Genomic DNA, 15,871 nt, shown 5'->3' with positions numbered 1-15,871 from the left:
TACCTGTGGCATTGTGAAAACATCATGTAGGGAGGAAACATTTACAGGAAACATATATTTCAACACGTTAAAAAAGATTTTGAATTCTTTTTCAGGGGCCACAGTCATGTGAGGCTGTGCTGTGAGGGATCAGGACTCATGGCCTCTGTAGCTGTAAAATCCTGGATATTCCTCTTTTACCAGAAAATAAACGATGCGACTAAAATCCACCATATGCATATGCTGCTATTTAAAGATGTTATGAGTAAATTATATAGAACGGTCTCTTCGGTTTATAGTAACAGCATGTAAGCAACTAATAAGCAGTGAAATGGATTATTCTGAGACATAACGTTACTCACATCATCTGTGGACCTCGGCCTCTGAAAACACTGAGCCTACAACGCGAATCCTCACGTTTAGTTACTGTCAGAGTGAATTCCTGTCTTCATGGAGTCAGATTCCTCCGCTGACTTCGACCATCTGCTTCCAGATTAGCGATGCGGCGTTATAAAACAGCCGAGCCCGATCAGACCAGCAGCCCAGCCACTCTCCAAACCGCTCTGCGCCCGATTTTACGCGTCTATCGCACCAGGGCGAGAGGAAATAAAACCTCCGAGGCAGACAGGCTGGCCGCTGCCGCGTCTAAACCGAGAATAAACGGTGAGGTGTCTTACCGTCCTTCGGTGGTGTGGATGGAGCAGAGGGAGGGGCGGTGATGCTGCTGCTGCTGCTGCTGCGGATGAGGATGAAAGCAGGATCGGCCTGGAACAGATCAACACCTACACCGTGCGATCCGGTGGCTGGTGCTGCATTCAGGAGCTCGTCGTACACTCGCGTTTTCACAGGTTGCAAAGTGACCCAGCAGCGTTCACACGAATCGGAAAAGGCTTTTTTTAAATTTTCCAGTCTGGGACAAGATAATACGCCCCGAGTCTCTGAGTGACAATGCGATAATGATATTTAATCCAGGGTTGTAACCAGGACTTTAGAAACAGCCTGCTGAGACCATGAGTCCCCTTAACGCACCACCCATCTCTCCGTGTTTGGTTAGGCTATTTTTTGTGTACATTTTATTTCTCAGCATAAAGGAACAAAATTCGCAGACAGAAATGCTAATGCCTTTATTTATTTATTTGCGTTTTTGTCTTTGGCTTAAAATATGTACAAACGAAAACATGTGAACTGAAATCAGCTTGTAAAGTATCCACCAGGTGTGTGTCTAACTGTAGAACCATCACCCCCTCACCCCTCAGTATCCAAGCAGCTGCCTCATGCACCCAGCAGATACGGAGCAACACTACTCTCCTTTAACCTCTGCTTTGGTCTCCACCTGATAAAAAAATAAATAAAATCTGGCCCTTTAGCTGCTAGATGTTCCACTTGTGAGCTAACAGAGGCTAAAAAGCTGTGTAGACCTACAGAGCTGGGTGACCAACTCTGACCAACATGCATGTAACGCCATAATAAAAATCATTACCATTACACTCATCTCTTTAAAATCTGTGAGTCAGTTTCAAATACCAAGTTACTGAGGAGATGGGCGACGTAAAAAAATTGTTTATATAGACAAATAAAGTCAGATATTGTTACTCAGAAGGAAACAAGTGGATCATCTGCTCTGGGGACGGGACTTTTCAAACAGCTGTGACTCAAACAGCAGCTGCTGGGTGGGACAGAGGCAAACTAAAATAGACTCTAGGTTCTGTTAGCTTGACCCACTGTAAACCATGAATCATAACATTTCACACACACACACACAGAGTGATGCTAACTCAGAGAGGTGGGTGTCACTGTTTCATTTACCCCTAAAATGTCTAGACAAAAGACAGTCTAGACACTTCACTGTCTCTCTGTCCCTTAAATAACATCTCAGCTTTCTTGGATCACACAGAAAATTGTTTCCTTTGATACAGAAATAGCTCACAGAGATTTATAGAACAATTTGCATAACACAAAAATGATGAGACTGTCAGTGATCGACTTTAAGACTGAAGTGAAAGACACCTTCACCCTCCAGGTCCCCTTCAGATTCTAAAAAGGAAAAAGTGCGCCTGTTCTCACCAAAGAACAGACTTAATTCATATTTTAGCATTTAATTAAAAAGCTTTCAGCTCCCAAATTTTAGATGCTCGCTTCAAATTTGTGTACATTTGCATAATGACTTTAATCAGTATTGATTATAGTTTGATGACTTTCTCAGTTTAGTGTTTGAGATTTCACATGAAATCACATTAAATTGATGGACAAACAAGTTTATTTCATTGTGTAAAAAAACAAACAAGCTTTATCACATTTTGTACCATGATGACAAAACACTCGCCTCAGACTAATGTAGTTTACAGTTTAACCGCATTAGTCAAAGTTTAAGAACATTTACTCTCAGTTTTGTTTCCTAGCAGACAGAATGTTCTCTAACCAGGTTACATTAGCTTGTGGGCTGCAGGTTATGATGCAGCACTTCCCCTGCCCTGAAGGCATCAGAGCTCAGGGTCACGTCAGCAGCTCTGTCCTGGGGACGTTTACACTCCAGCAGCTGTGGCTACCTGAGATGTTTGTTTTAAAAATAGTTCCAAAATCAGCCGGAGACTAAATTTTCAACCAACTCATGGAGCTAATTCTTGTTTAACTAGTTAGCTTTTGTCCTTTGCTGCCTCTTTGTGGTCATTTTGCATCTTTTTCATGTCATTTTCATGTCTGTGTGGTTGTTTTGTTAGTTAGGTCCATTCAGTAATCCATCCATGACTCCAGGGACATGGAGTATATTGTATAAAACTCTAAATAAAATCTTGTCATTTTCAGAAAATTGAAATGTAAATTGCAGCTCATCTAAAAGAGGAAGGTCCTGTTCATGTAGGTTTACTCGTGGGCCTTTGACTCTAAGCCGTCTTCCTACAGGGTGTTGCCTGCTCGCTTTGGTATTTTAAATGCCTGTGCCTGTTTGTGAAACTCAAATGCATCATATCCACTCTGTTGAGGCAGCACTGATGCAGCATCATCTCAGATGACCGACGGTCTCCTCTAAATGTCAGGCAGCTGTTAGCTGCACAGCTCGGATGCTCGGCCTGCCGCGCCCTTCTCTCCAGACGCGCCGCTTTTCTCTCCCCTGAATGTCTCAGCTATTCCAGCCCTCCTCTCCTCCCCCCTCCACCCCCACCCCCTTACATCACTCTCAGTTCTCTCACACAAGGAAGGAGGTACACACACACACGCACAAAGCAGCTGGTCAAGGTCACAGTTTTTCAGTATTTGTAGACAAATGTGTTTCTGAGAAGGTTGTTTAAGAATTACCACCATGCCTGGCTGCTTCCAGCTTCAGAGACTCTATTCTCTGTCTCTCTGCAGCAGCAGTATTCTCACTAAACCTGAGCTGTTCCTGTGGTACAACCCAAGGTTGGACAAACCATATAAATACTGTGTGATACACCTCTTGTCACTGACTAGAGGCACCACCCCTCGTAAGTTTCATCAGTCAAATCAGATGAATAAAAAAGACGACCCAACCTGCCAGCTTTGGCCAAAAACTGCACCAGCAGTTTAGCCATTTGTGGTTTTGAATGAAATTTCTCAACAACTGTAGGATGGATTGACGCCCAATAGTTGTGAATTATTACATTTCATCCCCCGCCGGATGAATTGTGATTAAAAAAAAATACTTTGGTTTATAATATAAATATTCCCATCAGCTTCATCTTCAAATCTTTAAATGCTAACATGCTGCACATCATACCTGCTTAAGGTCAGTGTATTAGCATTGTCATTTTCACCTGACACGCACGTGTCGGTATGTGACCGTGTGTTTTCAGGTCCAGATGACAGGCACGGAATCAGGGGACCCTCCCTGTTGATGTACAGCCCTGACTGCAGAGAAGCTGAGGGACAGATCAATAACAGCTGCTGAATTACTAATCAGCACACGTTCTCCTAAACCACACCCAGGACGAACGCTGTTTACCAGGCCTGGACATTCATTTAAGACATGCCGTTAAAATTAAAACTACTCATTAGATAACTGACAATGATGCAGACTGCACACCCGCAGGTCATTTTCTGGGCCATATCGATTCATTTCCTGCTCACTGGTGTGACCTGTAGGTGCTGTTTTTCAGAGCACCTCTCGAGGGTGATGAGCCGAGCGTGTGCAGCAGGGGACACAAACTCATAACGGGCTTCTGTTGCTTCAGCTTTGTTTCCAAAATCCCAGAGAGAGGGGGGGGGACTTTTAAAGGAAACTGAACAGAGAACAAAGAAATGACATTACATGAGCTGATAATGCTGTAATGCAGTTGTCACACACAGGAACTACACCTGCTGACACTGCAGTATTATATTACTGCCCATTCATGGCGCATCCACCTCCATTACTGGGTGAATACTGTTTGCTCTGCCCTTTTTCCCTTTCGTCTCCAGCATATCTGTTGAGTGTACGTGAGGGGAATGTGGCAGCAGATGATATTACGCCTCTGTGTACAAGGATTGTGTGTGTGTGTGTGTGTGTGTGTTGTGAAGGGTCTTTAATAATGCCGCTCTGCTCTCCTGACAGCCTCTTCTCTGTAGCAGCCATCACTCATCTCTGCCTCTGCCTGTCAGCTTCAGCCTGCTGTTGTGCCCATCACGCTCTGTGAACACCCACTCAGCCTCTGGGTGTGGGTTTGTAGGGAGATCAAGGAGGATGTCACACGTGCTGTGAACACTCCCCGTGTTCACAAGCTGCTGTACTGAGGAGATGAATCCTCTGCCGTTTGGATCTTTGGATTTGTTCGGAAATGTGCAGTGTTGTAGTCATTCATGGTCCCTGGAGGCTGACTCCTACTTTGATTGTGTTCAGTGTTCGTTTTGTGTTTGGTTTACGAACACATGCCTGCAAAACTGATATGAAACTTAGACATTTAGCCTCAACTGTAATTCGTTTCACTTGGTTAGTGCTAAGAAGCTAATTTTAAGTACAGGCCCACAGAGCGGCTAACATGGCCTCAGACTTGGTTTTATGATTGGCATTAACAAAAAATGTAATAGCATGAAAAAGAGTTAGTGAAATTAAAAGTGACAACACGACACGATCATCACATCGTAATATTGAATTGTAGCCCAGCCCCTATCAATAACAGAGACCGGAGGGTGGATGCATCGACCGTAGAAATGGTCAGATATACAGTGTGTGTTGATGTTTATGTTCACAGAACTGAAGGATCCACTGAGCTTTACTGCCCACTATTGACGACATCTCCCCTGAGGTCCTTCTCATGTGACCAGCTTTTGTTTATTAGCTATCAGTCTGCAGCGTGCGTCCACTGAGTCTTTGTTAATTGCACCTTGTGGGCGACAGCTGCATTGATGGAAGCCATTACTGCCACCCTCCTCCTCCTCCTCCTCCTCTTCATCATCCTCCTCCTCTCCTGGGATAAAACGTGATCTGTCATGTTGCCACACTGTCCCTGTGCCTCATCAGTCAATCAGGAAACAGCCTGATGTGAGTGGAGGAGATACTGAGACGCTAATGGTCATAAAGTGATGGATGGACTGATTACCTGTGTGTCATACTGTCTCCGTTTCATCGTGACACAACAGACGCAACAGAGCGTTAATGCCGCACAGCTCCTCAGGGAAACTGTGAGCTCTTCAGGAAGCTGGAAAGGTTTCGTCAAAACTTTTTTTCTGTGTCAAGTAATTAATGTTGTAGACCTGGGGAAAGGTTGTATCGTTCCATCGTAGGAAAACTGTAAGGCTGCAACCAGCAGTCATTTTCATTATCAATACGCCTGTCAGTTATTTTCTTTATCAATCAGTTGATTGTTCATATGTGAGAAAATAGTAAAACCAACATATTTACATATTCAAACTACTTGTTTTATCAAAGCAACATTTAAAAACCCAAAGATCCCAGTGAACTTTTGATGTTTTGGCTTAAAAATGACTCAAAGAAATAATCAAATATTAAAATAGTTTCCAGTTAATTTTCTGTAAATCATCATTCGATTAATCAGTTAATCATTTCAGCTTTACAGAACTAATGAAACAGCCATGTCAGTAGGGCTGCCTGATTTATTTCTAATGCAGTTAGTGAGCTACTACATTTCCCAGAATGCCTTTCAGCAGTAATAAAAAGGAAGTGAAGGACAATGGATACTTACAATTTACTGAGAGTACAAAGATGAAACTAAGATTAAATCTCTTATTGAGAGATGTGGCTGCATTGCACGCTGGCCTGTTCTGACTGTAGCATCATCATCATGCTGGATGTCTGATCACTGAACAGAGTCTGAGGAACTAAGACCAAGTCCTGGAGTTTATTGTTGGTGTTTTAAACCGTTTAAACATTTTTATGCCACTAAACTCTACAGTATTTTTGGCTGGACTTTTCCTTTAACTGCCTCGCTGTTGAATCTCATCACGCTTACCCCCCATGCCTCAGTCAGACAACATCAGCCGCCCGTGTCTCGCCTCCTGAAACCCTCCTTTCCTGACACTGTGTTTCTGGCCGTCGGTGCTGTGCCTGTGTGTTCGGGCAGATCAGAGTGCGTATGTGCACACTGGCTGTAGAAAGGCAGAGCGAGGCCTTCGGGGGAATCTGCGAGACCTTGAGGGCACTGTCTGTCCTTCAGCTCTCATGCCACCCGTCAGGGAAGCCGCTGCCATCTTGGCTGCTGGAGCTTTTCCACATTAGCATCAGAGAGCTCGAGTAAGGAGGGGAACACACTGAATGGTGTTATTTTGCTCCAGCACCATATTTTTACTCTAATGAGACGCTGATGAAAAATGTCTGTGTCTCTCCAGCTTTAAAACTGATTCCACTTGACAGCAGTGGTCTGGTATTTTCTGTCCCAGATCCAAATCTGTCTTTTCTGATGAGCTTGACAGATTCTGTTACGCCCATTTTAAGATCTTTGCACAAGTTTTGATTGATAATGTGAGCACTGAAGGAAAATTCAGTCAGAATATAAGAACCTCATCGCTCTCAGACCATTTATAAACCATTTATAAATGCAGATAAACTACTGACCTTTGATCTGATTACACTCTGTACTGTAAGTGGAGGCCAGTTGATCCCCTTTGGTAACAAATGCCCGCCATCCTGCCTTCTGGGTCTTATAGATTTTCCTTTGTGTTTGCTGTATCTGAGCCTGTCAGCCATGATGACTGTGCACTCCTCCACCAGCTGCTTATTAGTATTCAAGGCACAGACAAGGAGCAGCTTTGGTATCAGAGACAATCAAGCCAATCCTGCAAAGATCTCGCGTGTGCCGGGAAAGGTTTTTCTCAAAAGTAAATACGAGTCGGGAGTGAATTTCTAAAAACCCCCTCTGAGATTTACTTTCATGAAAAGAGCGACTGGACCTCTGATTGGAGGGAGCACCCACTTCTGAGGACATTTTCACTGCCTGGATCTGATCAATTTTCCAATGTGACCTTTGCACACCAGCAAGCAACACAGAACCCAGTGGTCTCATCCCACCTCATCCTCTGCCATGTGAACTGTGAACTTGTGCGACTCCTCTGGGCTTAATAGAGACTCAGTCAGGGCTTGTATGCAATACAGAAACCAGTGAAGCATAAAAACACATTATTTCTTTGGTGAACTGGGTGAAACGTTTAATAGGGATAACAAGCTTTTTTTTATTTGCCATTCTCGCCACACAGCATGCCTTGGCGCCTTGAGGTCCACAATTACTGAGCTATTACTCTCCCCATATTCAGTGCCCCGCCCCCCTGACGAAAAATTGATTAGTGTCTCGGTTCACTCATTTTTACTCAAACCACTGATGTCAATAAGAGCCTACCAAGTGCTATTCTGCAGAACACAGCCAAAGGAACCAACAGAGCCAAAGGAGAGCAGCACAACAAATCATTAAATCACCCTGTGAAAGTGTACGATGTCCCTCTGAACGAAGAAGGCCAAAAAAAAGACTTGATCCTACCAAGTACTATGTGTGTATCGAAGCCTGAGCCATAGAACTCCATTGTTTCCAGAAACTATTAAAAATACATCCGTGAACCACAGTAATGCGCTGGGTAACATGTTCATCAACACACACACACACACACACACACAGTCCTGCTGCAGGAAATCCACAACAAATAGTCCCCAGCAAACACATCATTTACTCCTGTTAGAGCAGGTTTTGTAATATAGAAATATAGAATAACACCAGCTTTATTCCTTCAAATCAGAATCAGAAAGCCGGACTTCAGTGAGAGGTTTGCTGCTGCCATTTTGGCTGAGGCTGTTTCTTGATGTGAGCCTGTTTGAAGTCTGTGCCTGAGGCAACATGGCCTTTAGAATTTGCTCACTGTCAAGGCTCCATTGAATTTTTTTTTTTTTACTATAGACTCACTCTACACAGCCTAAATGTCGCCTCTCTCTATATCTCATTCTGTGAACAAACTCCTGCTGTCTGTTTTATTTTGACAGCAATTTTCTGGATCCTGTGTCTTTGCTCACTGCTGTCAAATAACAAAGCTGTCTGGAATCAAAGTCTCGCTGCTTGTTTTCTGACTTAAAGCTGGAAAAATAAAAGTTCACTCAGGAGAAATTGAACAGCAGCTTTTTAGTCTTTTCCTCAAATTCATTCACCACATTGTTGAGGACGGAAATATTTCAGAAACTCAGATCAGATGAATTACCATGAACCACAGTACAGCCTCGCAGCGTCTCTGTAGTGACGTAGAACGTCACGATGTTTACTTCTGAGTCGAAATCGCTTTTTTTTTTGTGCTGGGACGAAAACAAACCAAACACCAGAGGAGCAGGAACAAGCCGAAAATTGCCTTTATTATAAGATGATAACGGCAACTTTCAGGTAATTTTTGGATGAACAAGAAAGAGCATGGACTCTTTGATGTGCTGTCAGGCAGTTTTCTGGAACCCTGCAGTGTGTGTGTGTGTGTGTGTGTGTGTGTGTGTGTGTGTGTGTGTGTGTGTGTGTGTGTGTGTGTGTGTGTGTGTGTGTGTGTGTGTGTGTGTGTGTGTAATCCCTTACATCATATTAAATTTCTTGGATGGTCAAATCTGGACAGGTTGATGTGCAGCATCCACAGACTGTCTAGACAAATCTATATGTTACTGAAATACAATATAGATCGTGTGTGTGTGTGTATGCATGTACTTGTACATCTATCTTTCTGAGGACCAGTTCAAGTTATAGACCTTATGGACTGAGCATGATTTGGGAAAGTGAGGACATTTTGGTTGGTCCTCACACACCGTCAAAGCTCTGTTTGAGGGTTAAGACTTGGTTTCAGGATTCAGGGTAGAATCAGGTTTAGGTCAGGGTTAGGGTAAGGGTTGGGATGTGTGTGTGTGTGTGTGTGTGTGTGTGTGTGCAGATGACTGCAGCACTGTGCTGCTGATCCTGAGCGACCCGCTGTGTTTGCTTTAGGCTGCTGCTCACACCTCTGTATATTCATGCGATGCTCCCAGCTCTGTGTTTACCCTCAGTTTACTGCAGTGAGTTTCCAGACTGTGGCTGGAGGAGACTTCAGTCAGTGTGAGCAGTGAGGCAGGATGAGCAGTTTGGAACCAGCAATCAAAGACAAAGAGAATCAATAGCATCAACAGCAACTGGGTGTTTCTGACGTTCCGCTCCTCAGTCACTACGTTTCCACGCACACAACCAACCGATAAATCAGATTTAGACAGGAAATCAGTGAAATCATTTATGTGTACTACAGTAACCTGGTTTCTGTGAAACATACATGCAGCTGGTCAGTAGTAACACGATTAACTGCTGAAAATATTCAGACGCCTTCACTTTTTATACACTTTGTTGTTGTAGATTTAATTTTAAATGGATAAAAAAATATGTGTAAACAGAAGATACAAATGTAAATGGTGCTTTGAGCTAAATGCTAAATGTCAGCATGCTAACATGCTCAGATTTACAATGTTAACCTGCTAATGTTTAGCAGATATAATGTTACCATCATATGAATGCTAGCATGCTAACATTTGCTAATCAGTATTACAACATAATGTACAACAGAGGCTGATGGGAATGTCATTGTTTTTACAGCAAACCAACATGTTGGACAAATTTAAAAAACTGACTTGATCATGGCGCGAAAAGAAAGATTAAGGAATCCATAAAATGATCACAATTCATCCTGTGGGCACACGAACGTCAGATCCAGATTTATTGTCAACAGTTGCTGAGATATTTCAGAAATGTCAACTTTAAGGTGACACCAGAGGAAACATCAGGGGATCATTGAAGTCAGGTTTGTCCTCTGAGAATCATGTATGTCTGAACAGAATCGTATGCTAATCCATCAAGTAGTTGTTGAGATAAATCACTAGATAGATAGATTGACCCTCTGAGGACCATGAATGAAATTTCATGGCAACTGAACCTAAAGTTGCTGAGGTGTTTCAGGCTGCACCAAAGTGGTGAACCAACAGATGCTGTCATCCACAGAACCATACCAATAATAAGGTAGAAGTTCTATATATTCTACTGTTCTACTATATTCTACCTGTAAGTTTTCCTGCCCAGCCTGGAGCACAGATGATGCTCTGTTCCAGCCACCAACACTGAGCCTCACTCAGAAAGCCTCTTTCTCTCTGTGCTTCAGTGAAATCACCACATCAGGAGGGAGAGGAATGCAGCAGGATGAGCAGAGACAAGGAAAAACAAATGTGCTAACAGAGGCAGAGGGTGGAGGATTTACACCAGAGACAGCATGAATCTGTGACAGAGGTGAGACACAGAAAAAAAAAAGAATGTGGGAAATTTGAGCAGTAATTGTTAATTATTCATGAAGTTGCCGGAAAAGCTAGAACACAGGATGATGGGAGTGAAAACACAGACTGACGATTGCTTTACTTGAAGGATGTTAGAAAGGTGATGAAACTGGTGGATCAGCTGTGTGATGTCTACTACAGACTATACATCAAGATATTTTGGCTTCTGTTACTTCTCAAGTCCCTCAGTTTTACGGAAGTGCAATACTAAATCACAGGAGTAAAACTTTAAGACACATTTCAGTTAATAACTGATTGACTTTAAAATGGTCAGACATTGTTTGTTGTTTGTGATGCTTGCATATTACAAACATACACACAGCAAACAAACAGATGTGCTTATTTCTACTCTTTACATAATAGCAGCCTGAGAACTGTGTGGGAGGAAAGATGAGCACCGAGATCTAAGTGCTTTTTAAAATCCTTGCTCAGTGCTCAGTGAACACTCACTTCCATTTATTCCTCCTCTCTTCTGAGTTGTTCATTTGACCCCACTAAGCCACAGTAAATGCTAAATATGCCATGGTTATTATAAATGCGGATGACACAAGTGTTTTTCTTTGTAAATACTAAGCAGTGACCCAGAGAGCAGACACATTCAGAGCAGCAGCATCCCCATCAGATCCACATTAACACTGGCTCCATTCACCATCTACCGCAGGGCCTGGTCTTATATTCCCCCAACAGACAGTGCTGACTCTCACATTCGGCCCTTATTGATTCCCACCCTGACATGCAATCTGCATATGAGAGCCTGATCAATACAGACTTTATCGTCTCCTGCTCCCCAGATATCGTCTGAGGAAAGGGCAGGTTATATCCTCAGACTGGATATAATCTGATCTGCTGCGTGTCAGAGTGTGTCTCTGCAGTCACAGCTGCAGACTGGCTGCAGACATGGGCGACATGTCCTGGCAATGAGACAATGGGCAGGTAGCAACACATTAAATTACCCCTCCAGCTAGACTCTGACACCATCACCGCTCAGAGCTGGGAAATATTGTCGCCAAGCGAGAAAAACAGATAAATGCTCTCGGACAAGTGTCACACGAATAACCTGTACCTACTGGAAAACCACTGCTGCTTGACAAGTGTCTACAAGATTCAATGAACTGAGACTGACCTTTGACCTGTGCTGAAAACTGAGCGGTGTGTCTGGTCTCAAACAGCTGCAGCTCTTTGTTCAGGTCACAAACAGTCAGATCAACACTCCAGGAGTGCAAGGCTGTAAAAGCAGAAAGAAGAACAAGAACAGTGGTTATCAAAAGTACATCACGCACACGCATTTCAACAGCAACAGTGCAACCTGTCTAAACTAAACGTTCATACGTTTCCTTACAAAAACCACAAAAAGAATCTGTCTCAAGGTCCTAATTTTCACATTGACCTAATGAAACAACTTTTAAAACTAAAACAAACTGATATCCAGAAACATTTTGCTGAATTTTGTGGACTCGGCATGTGACGTTTTTGATGCTCCGATGGTGGAATGTAACTGACTACACTGACTCCAGGACTGTAAATAAAGTACAAGGTTTACGTACTTGTACTTTACTTGAGCATTTTTATTTTATAAGACTTTTTATTTCAGCACATTTCAGAAGGTAATATTCTACTTTTTACTCAGCTGCATTTGATTGACGCTAACGGTCACTAATTTCTTTTCAATTTAAGATTTTTTACATGCGAAACATATGATGAGCTTAGAAGATAAAATTAAACTACACAGTAGTGTATAAAGTACCCGGAATTGGCTCCACATTGACAAACTATAACATTAAAATGCTTGCGTGTATTAATCAGCAACAATATACAATTTACAATTTGACATCAAACTAAAAAGTTCTGTTCTGCGTGATCACTACTGATGATACTTCTCCACTTTTACTTAAGTAACATTTTGAAATCACGACCTTTACCTGTACTGGAGTATTTTTAGACTATGGTGTTTGTACTTTTAATCAAGTGAAGAATCGGTACAGTAACGGTTCCTCCTCTATTCAACAGCTTAAACCCTTTTTTTGACAAGATCAGACTGTCAAGGATTGAAGCCGCCACGTTTTACAAATAAAAACTTACAAACATCTAGTTATAGTCTGGGGCAGTGCGTCTGAATATGCTGTATATTGCAGAGAGCTACTACTTCCTGTTTTGCTTAAAAGTACTTTTTCTGACAGTTGGATTATCAGATCGGGTGAGATGTTTTCAGTCGCTGTGAATGTTTCTGTGCTCAGATCTGGAAATTACGCCCTGCAGCCTTTGGCGCTCTGACCACTCCTCTGTCAGCTCACCTTGTGTGATCTGTTCCTTGGCAGAATCGAGGTGGTGGCTGGTGGAAATCTCTCCGATCACAATCAGCATGCGATGGTTTCTGTGCTGGAACGCGGCTCCGGCGTGGTGCTGTCCATGGTGCTGAACAGACTCCTCTGGTTCTGCCTGCTCCACTGAGGCAGCTGCTGTGATGGGGATTTCCATGGTAACAGTTCCACCAGTGGACGCTGAGCCCTTTTCCATCTCCATGACAACTGCATCCGGAGCAAGCACCATGACAATGCAGGATGAGGTGGGAGGAGCGGTGGGCGTGACTGGATGGTAGACGTTTGATTGGTTTGCAGGTTATGTGGCTATTTGATGTCACAGCGTGTCATTGGGCAAAAGGAAAGGAGGGATATGAGAATTTATGTAGATCACATTTCCTACATGACACTGCTGAAACACAATATCACTGATAAAGACAATGGTGATGATGATGAAGAAGGCAGTGAAGATGAAGATGTTATTATAAACTATGGAACTGACAAATTAATTTCCATAAAGTTTTTGAAAATTAAAGGTCAGTGATTAAATGCGTGAAAACATTCATGCAGCTGTCATTAAAAACATAATACCGGGAGCTCGCTGACTGTAACCAGCATCACGTACAGTATCCCTCGTATTGTTCCTTTATTGAACTCTACTGTCAGACAAAAGCAGCTGAAAATAAGACATTGGTGGCACACAAAAGGTTCTATTTATATCAGTGTCACTGCAAGTACCAGGCAATGTGCTTTGGTTACTAAACTGACACCTCTTTGTTCCCATCATGAGCAAAACAATGCTTCATCTGTGCAGACAGTAACAGTGACAACAAAGGCTCACAGTCAGCACAGAAAAACTGTTATTTTAGGCTTCATAAGACTTTTGAATAAGCTCCTTCTGCAACACGAAAGCCACAACTTGGAATCACATCCAAAACAAATTTGGCAGTACAAGTCTAAAGAAGCTATTAGCATTACACATCCAGTATAATGTATTTATAGACAGTTTTTAAAGGGTAAGTTTGCAATATTTAACATCTTCTAGTTAACAAATCTGCTATTAACTGATGCTACTGACTAATTCTACATCCCTCTGTATTATCTGTGCGTCCAAAGCCTGATGTGTCTTATCTCTCTGTGCCACAGAGCGCCATTGTCGTCCAAAACAAATACATGAGTGAACCACGCCGTTGCACTGGGTGACATGTTCCTTCATCGCCATGAACACACACACTGTAGCTTATTTTGACTCTCACAGACACACACCGCCCCGATGCCCCAAATACTCACCAGAACACCACGTGGATTAATGAATTATTACTGAAAATAGTCCCCAACAAATGCACTATTTCCTCCTGTTTGAGTTGCACCCAACAAAACCTACAGTGTCCGGCTGCTTTAGGAAAGTATTTAGCCTTGTAAAAGAATGAAAGCTTATGTTTGTGACCCATTTTTACAAATTTATGTCTTCAATAAGAACCAAAGTTTTCAGGGTTGAGAGCCACAGAAGTTGGAAAGAACAAGAGACACAGACTAAGACACAGTTTGTCTTTTCATGTGATTTGTTTACAGTAACAAAAATATAGAATAATGCCAGTCTGTATGCAGTATATACACGAAAAGAAAACTCACAATCAAAAGCTCCATGAAGCCATAGCTCTGTATGTACCAATATTTTTCTTGTTTGCAGACAAGGTAATGTACAAGTAAACAAACAACCTCTTGATTGTTATGAATGACAGTTGATCAGATTCTAAAAAGTAACTCACATGTGGCTGATCATTTTAACCATCGCAGTTTTTTGTAACTAATTGAAACGAAATGCGAATAAGTTTGGTGACTTTTCCTTTTATGGAAAAATACTTAGCTAGAACAATGACATTCCCATCAACCTCAGCTGTCGTTTGTGTTTACTGCTATTTAGCTAATCTTAGCATGCTCATACTCTAGGATTTAATGGGTCTGTCATTCTGCTCTGTTCCTTTCAAAGCCGGTTTCTCTTCACTTGTATCCTCCAGAGGCTGAGGAGCTGTTGGTGTGGCCGTGGCTGGTGTGCAGTGACATCTCCTGCTGTGGTGATGGATCACTGTGGGCTTTAATTTGGCTCTTCACTGTGTAAATCTCTCTCCTCAGGAAGACATGTGTTGCCAGGAGTGAGTCAGCACTCCAGGAACAGACACTACAGAGTGTCTGCTGGCCTCTGCTGGAAGGACGGAGAGATACAAGCAAACCAAGAACTCAGTCAAACATAAATCATTTAAGTAATTCCAAACCATTTGACTTCAGAGGAAATCAGCATTATTTAGAAATGCTGAAGAAACATTGTTATAAGATAAAAGAATTTTTATTTGAATTTGGTTGTTTAAAAATGAAATGATAAATGTAAAGACAAAGAAAATTAGGACAACAATAAAAATCATGAAAAGTGACAGGAAGAAAATGATTAACCTGACAAATGCATCATGATTATATCCTGTAACGTGGCACTGGTATGTGTTCATTTCAGAATCTTTCTGCATGTTGTATCAGTGTTTTTACAGTTGTGGTTTGATCCACTGAGCTGAGTATTTAGAAAACTCTGCTTTCTTTTATCAAATCTTGAATTTTACAAACTAGTCATATAGATTATTGTTAAGTTTCCTTTCTAAGCTCTCAGTTTGTTGTTGTACCAACATGCATTGTCTCTTACATTTTCATGTTCCAATACAACAGATTATGTGTTTGCATTATAACTGAACTCTTGCATCCGCAAATGTTTCCAATAAGATGTGACAATGAAGTAAATCTGACTTTAGAACTAACGCAGATGTGTCGTTTAAATAATGTGATATAGCTGAATGACAAGTGCAGGAATTAA

At 42.1% G+C, this 15,871-nt stretch overlaps 1 protein-coding gene across 1 annotated transcript in view; it reads right to left on the bottom strand.

The window, feature by feature from the left end:
• map1aa (microtubule-associated protein 1Aa) overlaps positions 1-13,264 on the bottom strand; it is a 34,251-nt gene extending 20,987 nt beyond the window's left edge. The window contains exons 1-2 of the mRNA XM_041043681.1: positions 13,009-13,264; positions 11,841-11,942 (exon numbers count right to left, since the gene is read on the bottom strand). Of these exons, the coding sequence (XP_040899615.1) occupies positions 11,841-11,942; positions 13,009-13,264 (358 nt within the window). The remainder of the gene's footprint in view (positions 1-11,840; positions 11,943-13,008) is intronic.
• Positions 13,265-15,871: the final 2,607 nt, after the last annotated feature.

Source organism: Toxotes jaculatrix, chromosome 1 (genome assembly GCF_017976425.1).
Source record: "Toxotes jaculatrix isolate fToxJac2 chromosome 1, fToxJac2.pri, whole genome shotgun sequence".
In the NCBI taxonomy this organism is placed as follows: domain Eukaryota; kingdom Metazoa; phylum Chordata; class Actinopteri; family Toxotidae; genus Toxotes; species Toxotes jaculatrix.
This window is presented reverse-complemented; position numbering and strand designations above follow the sequence as displayed.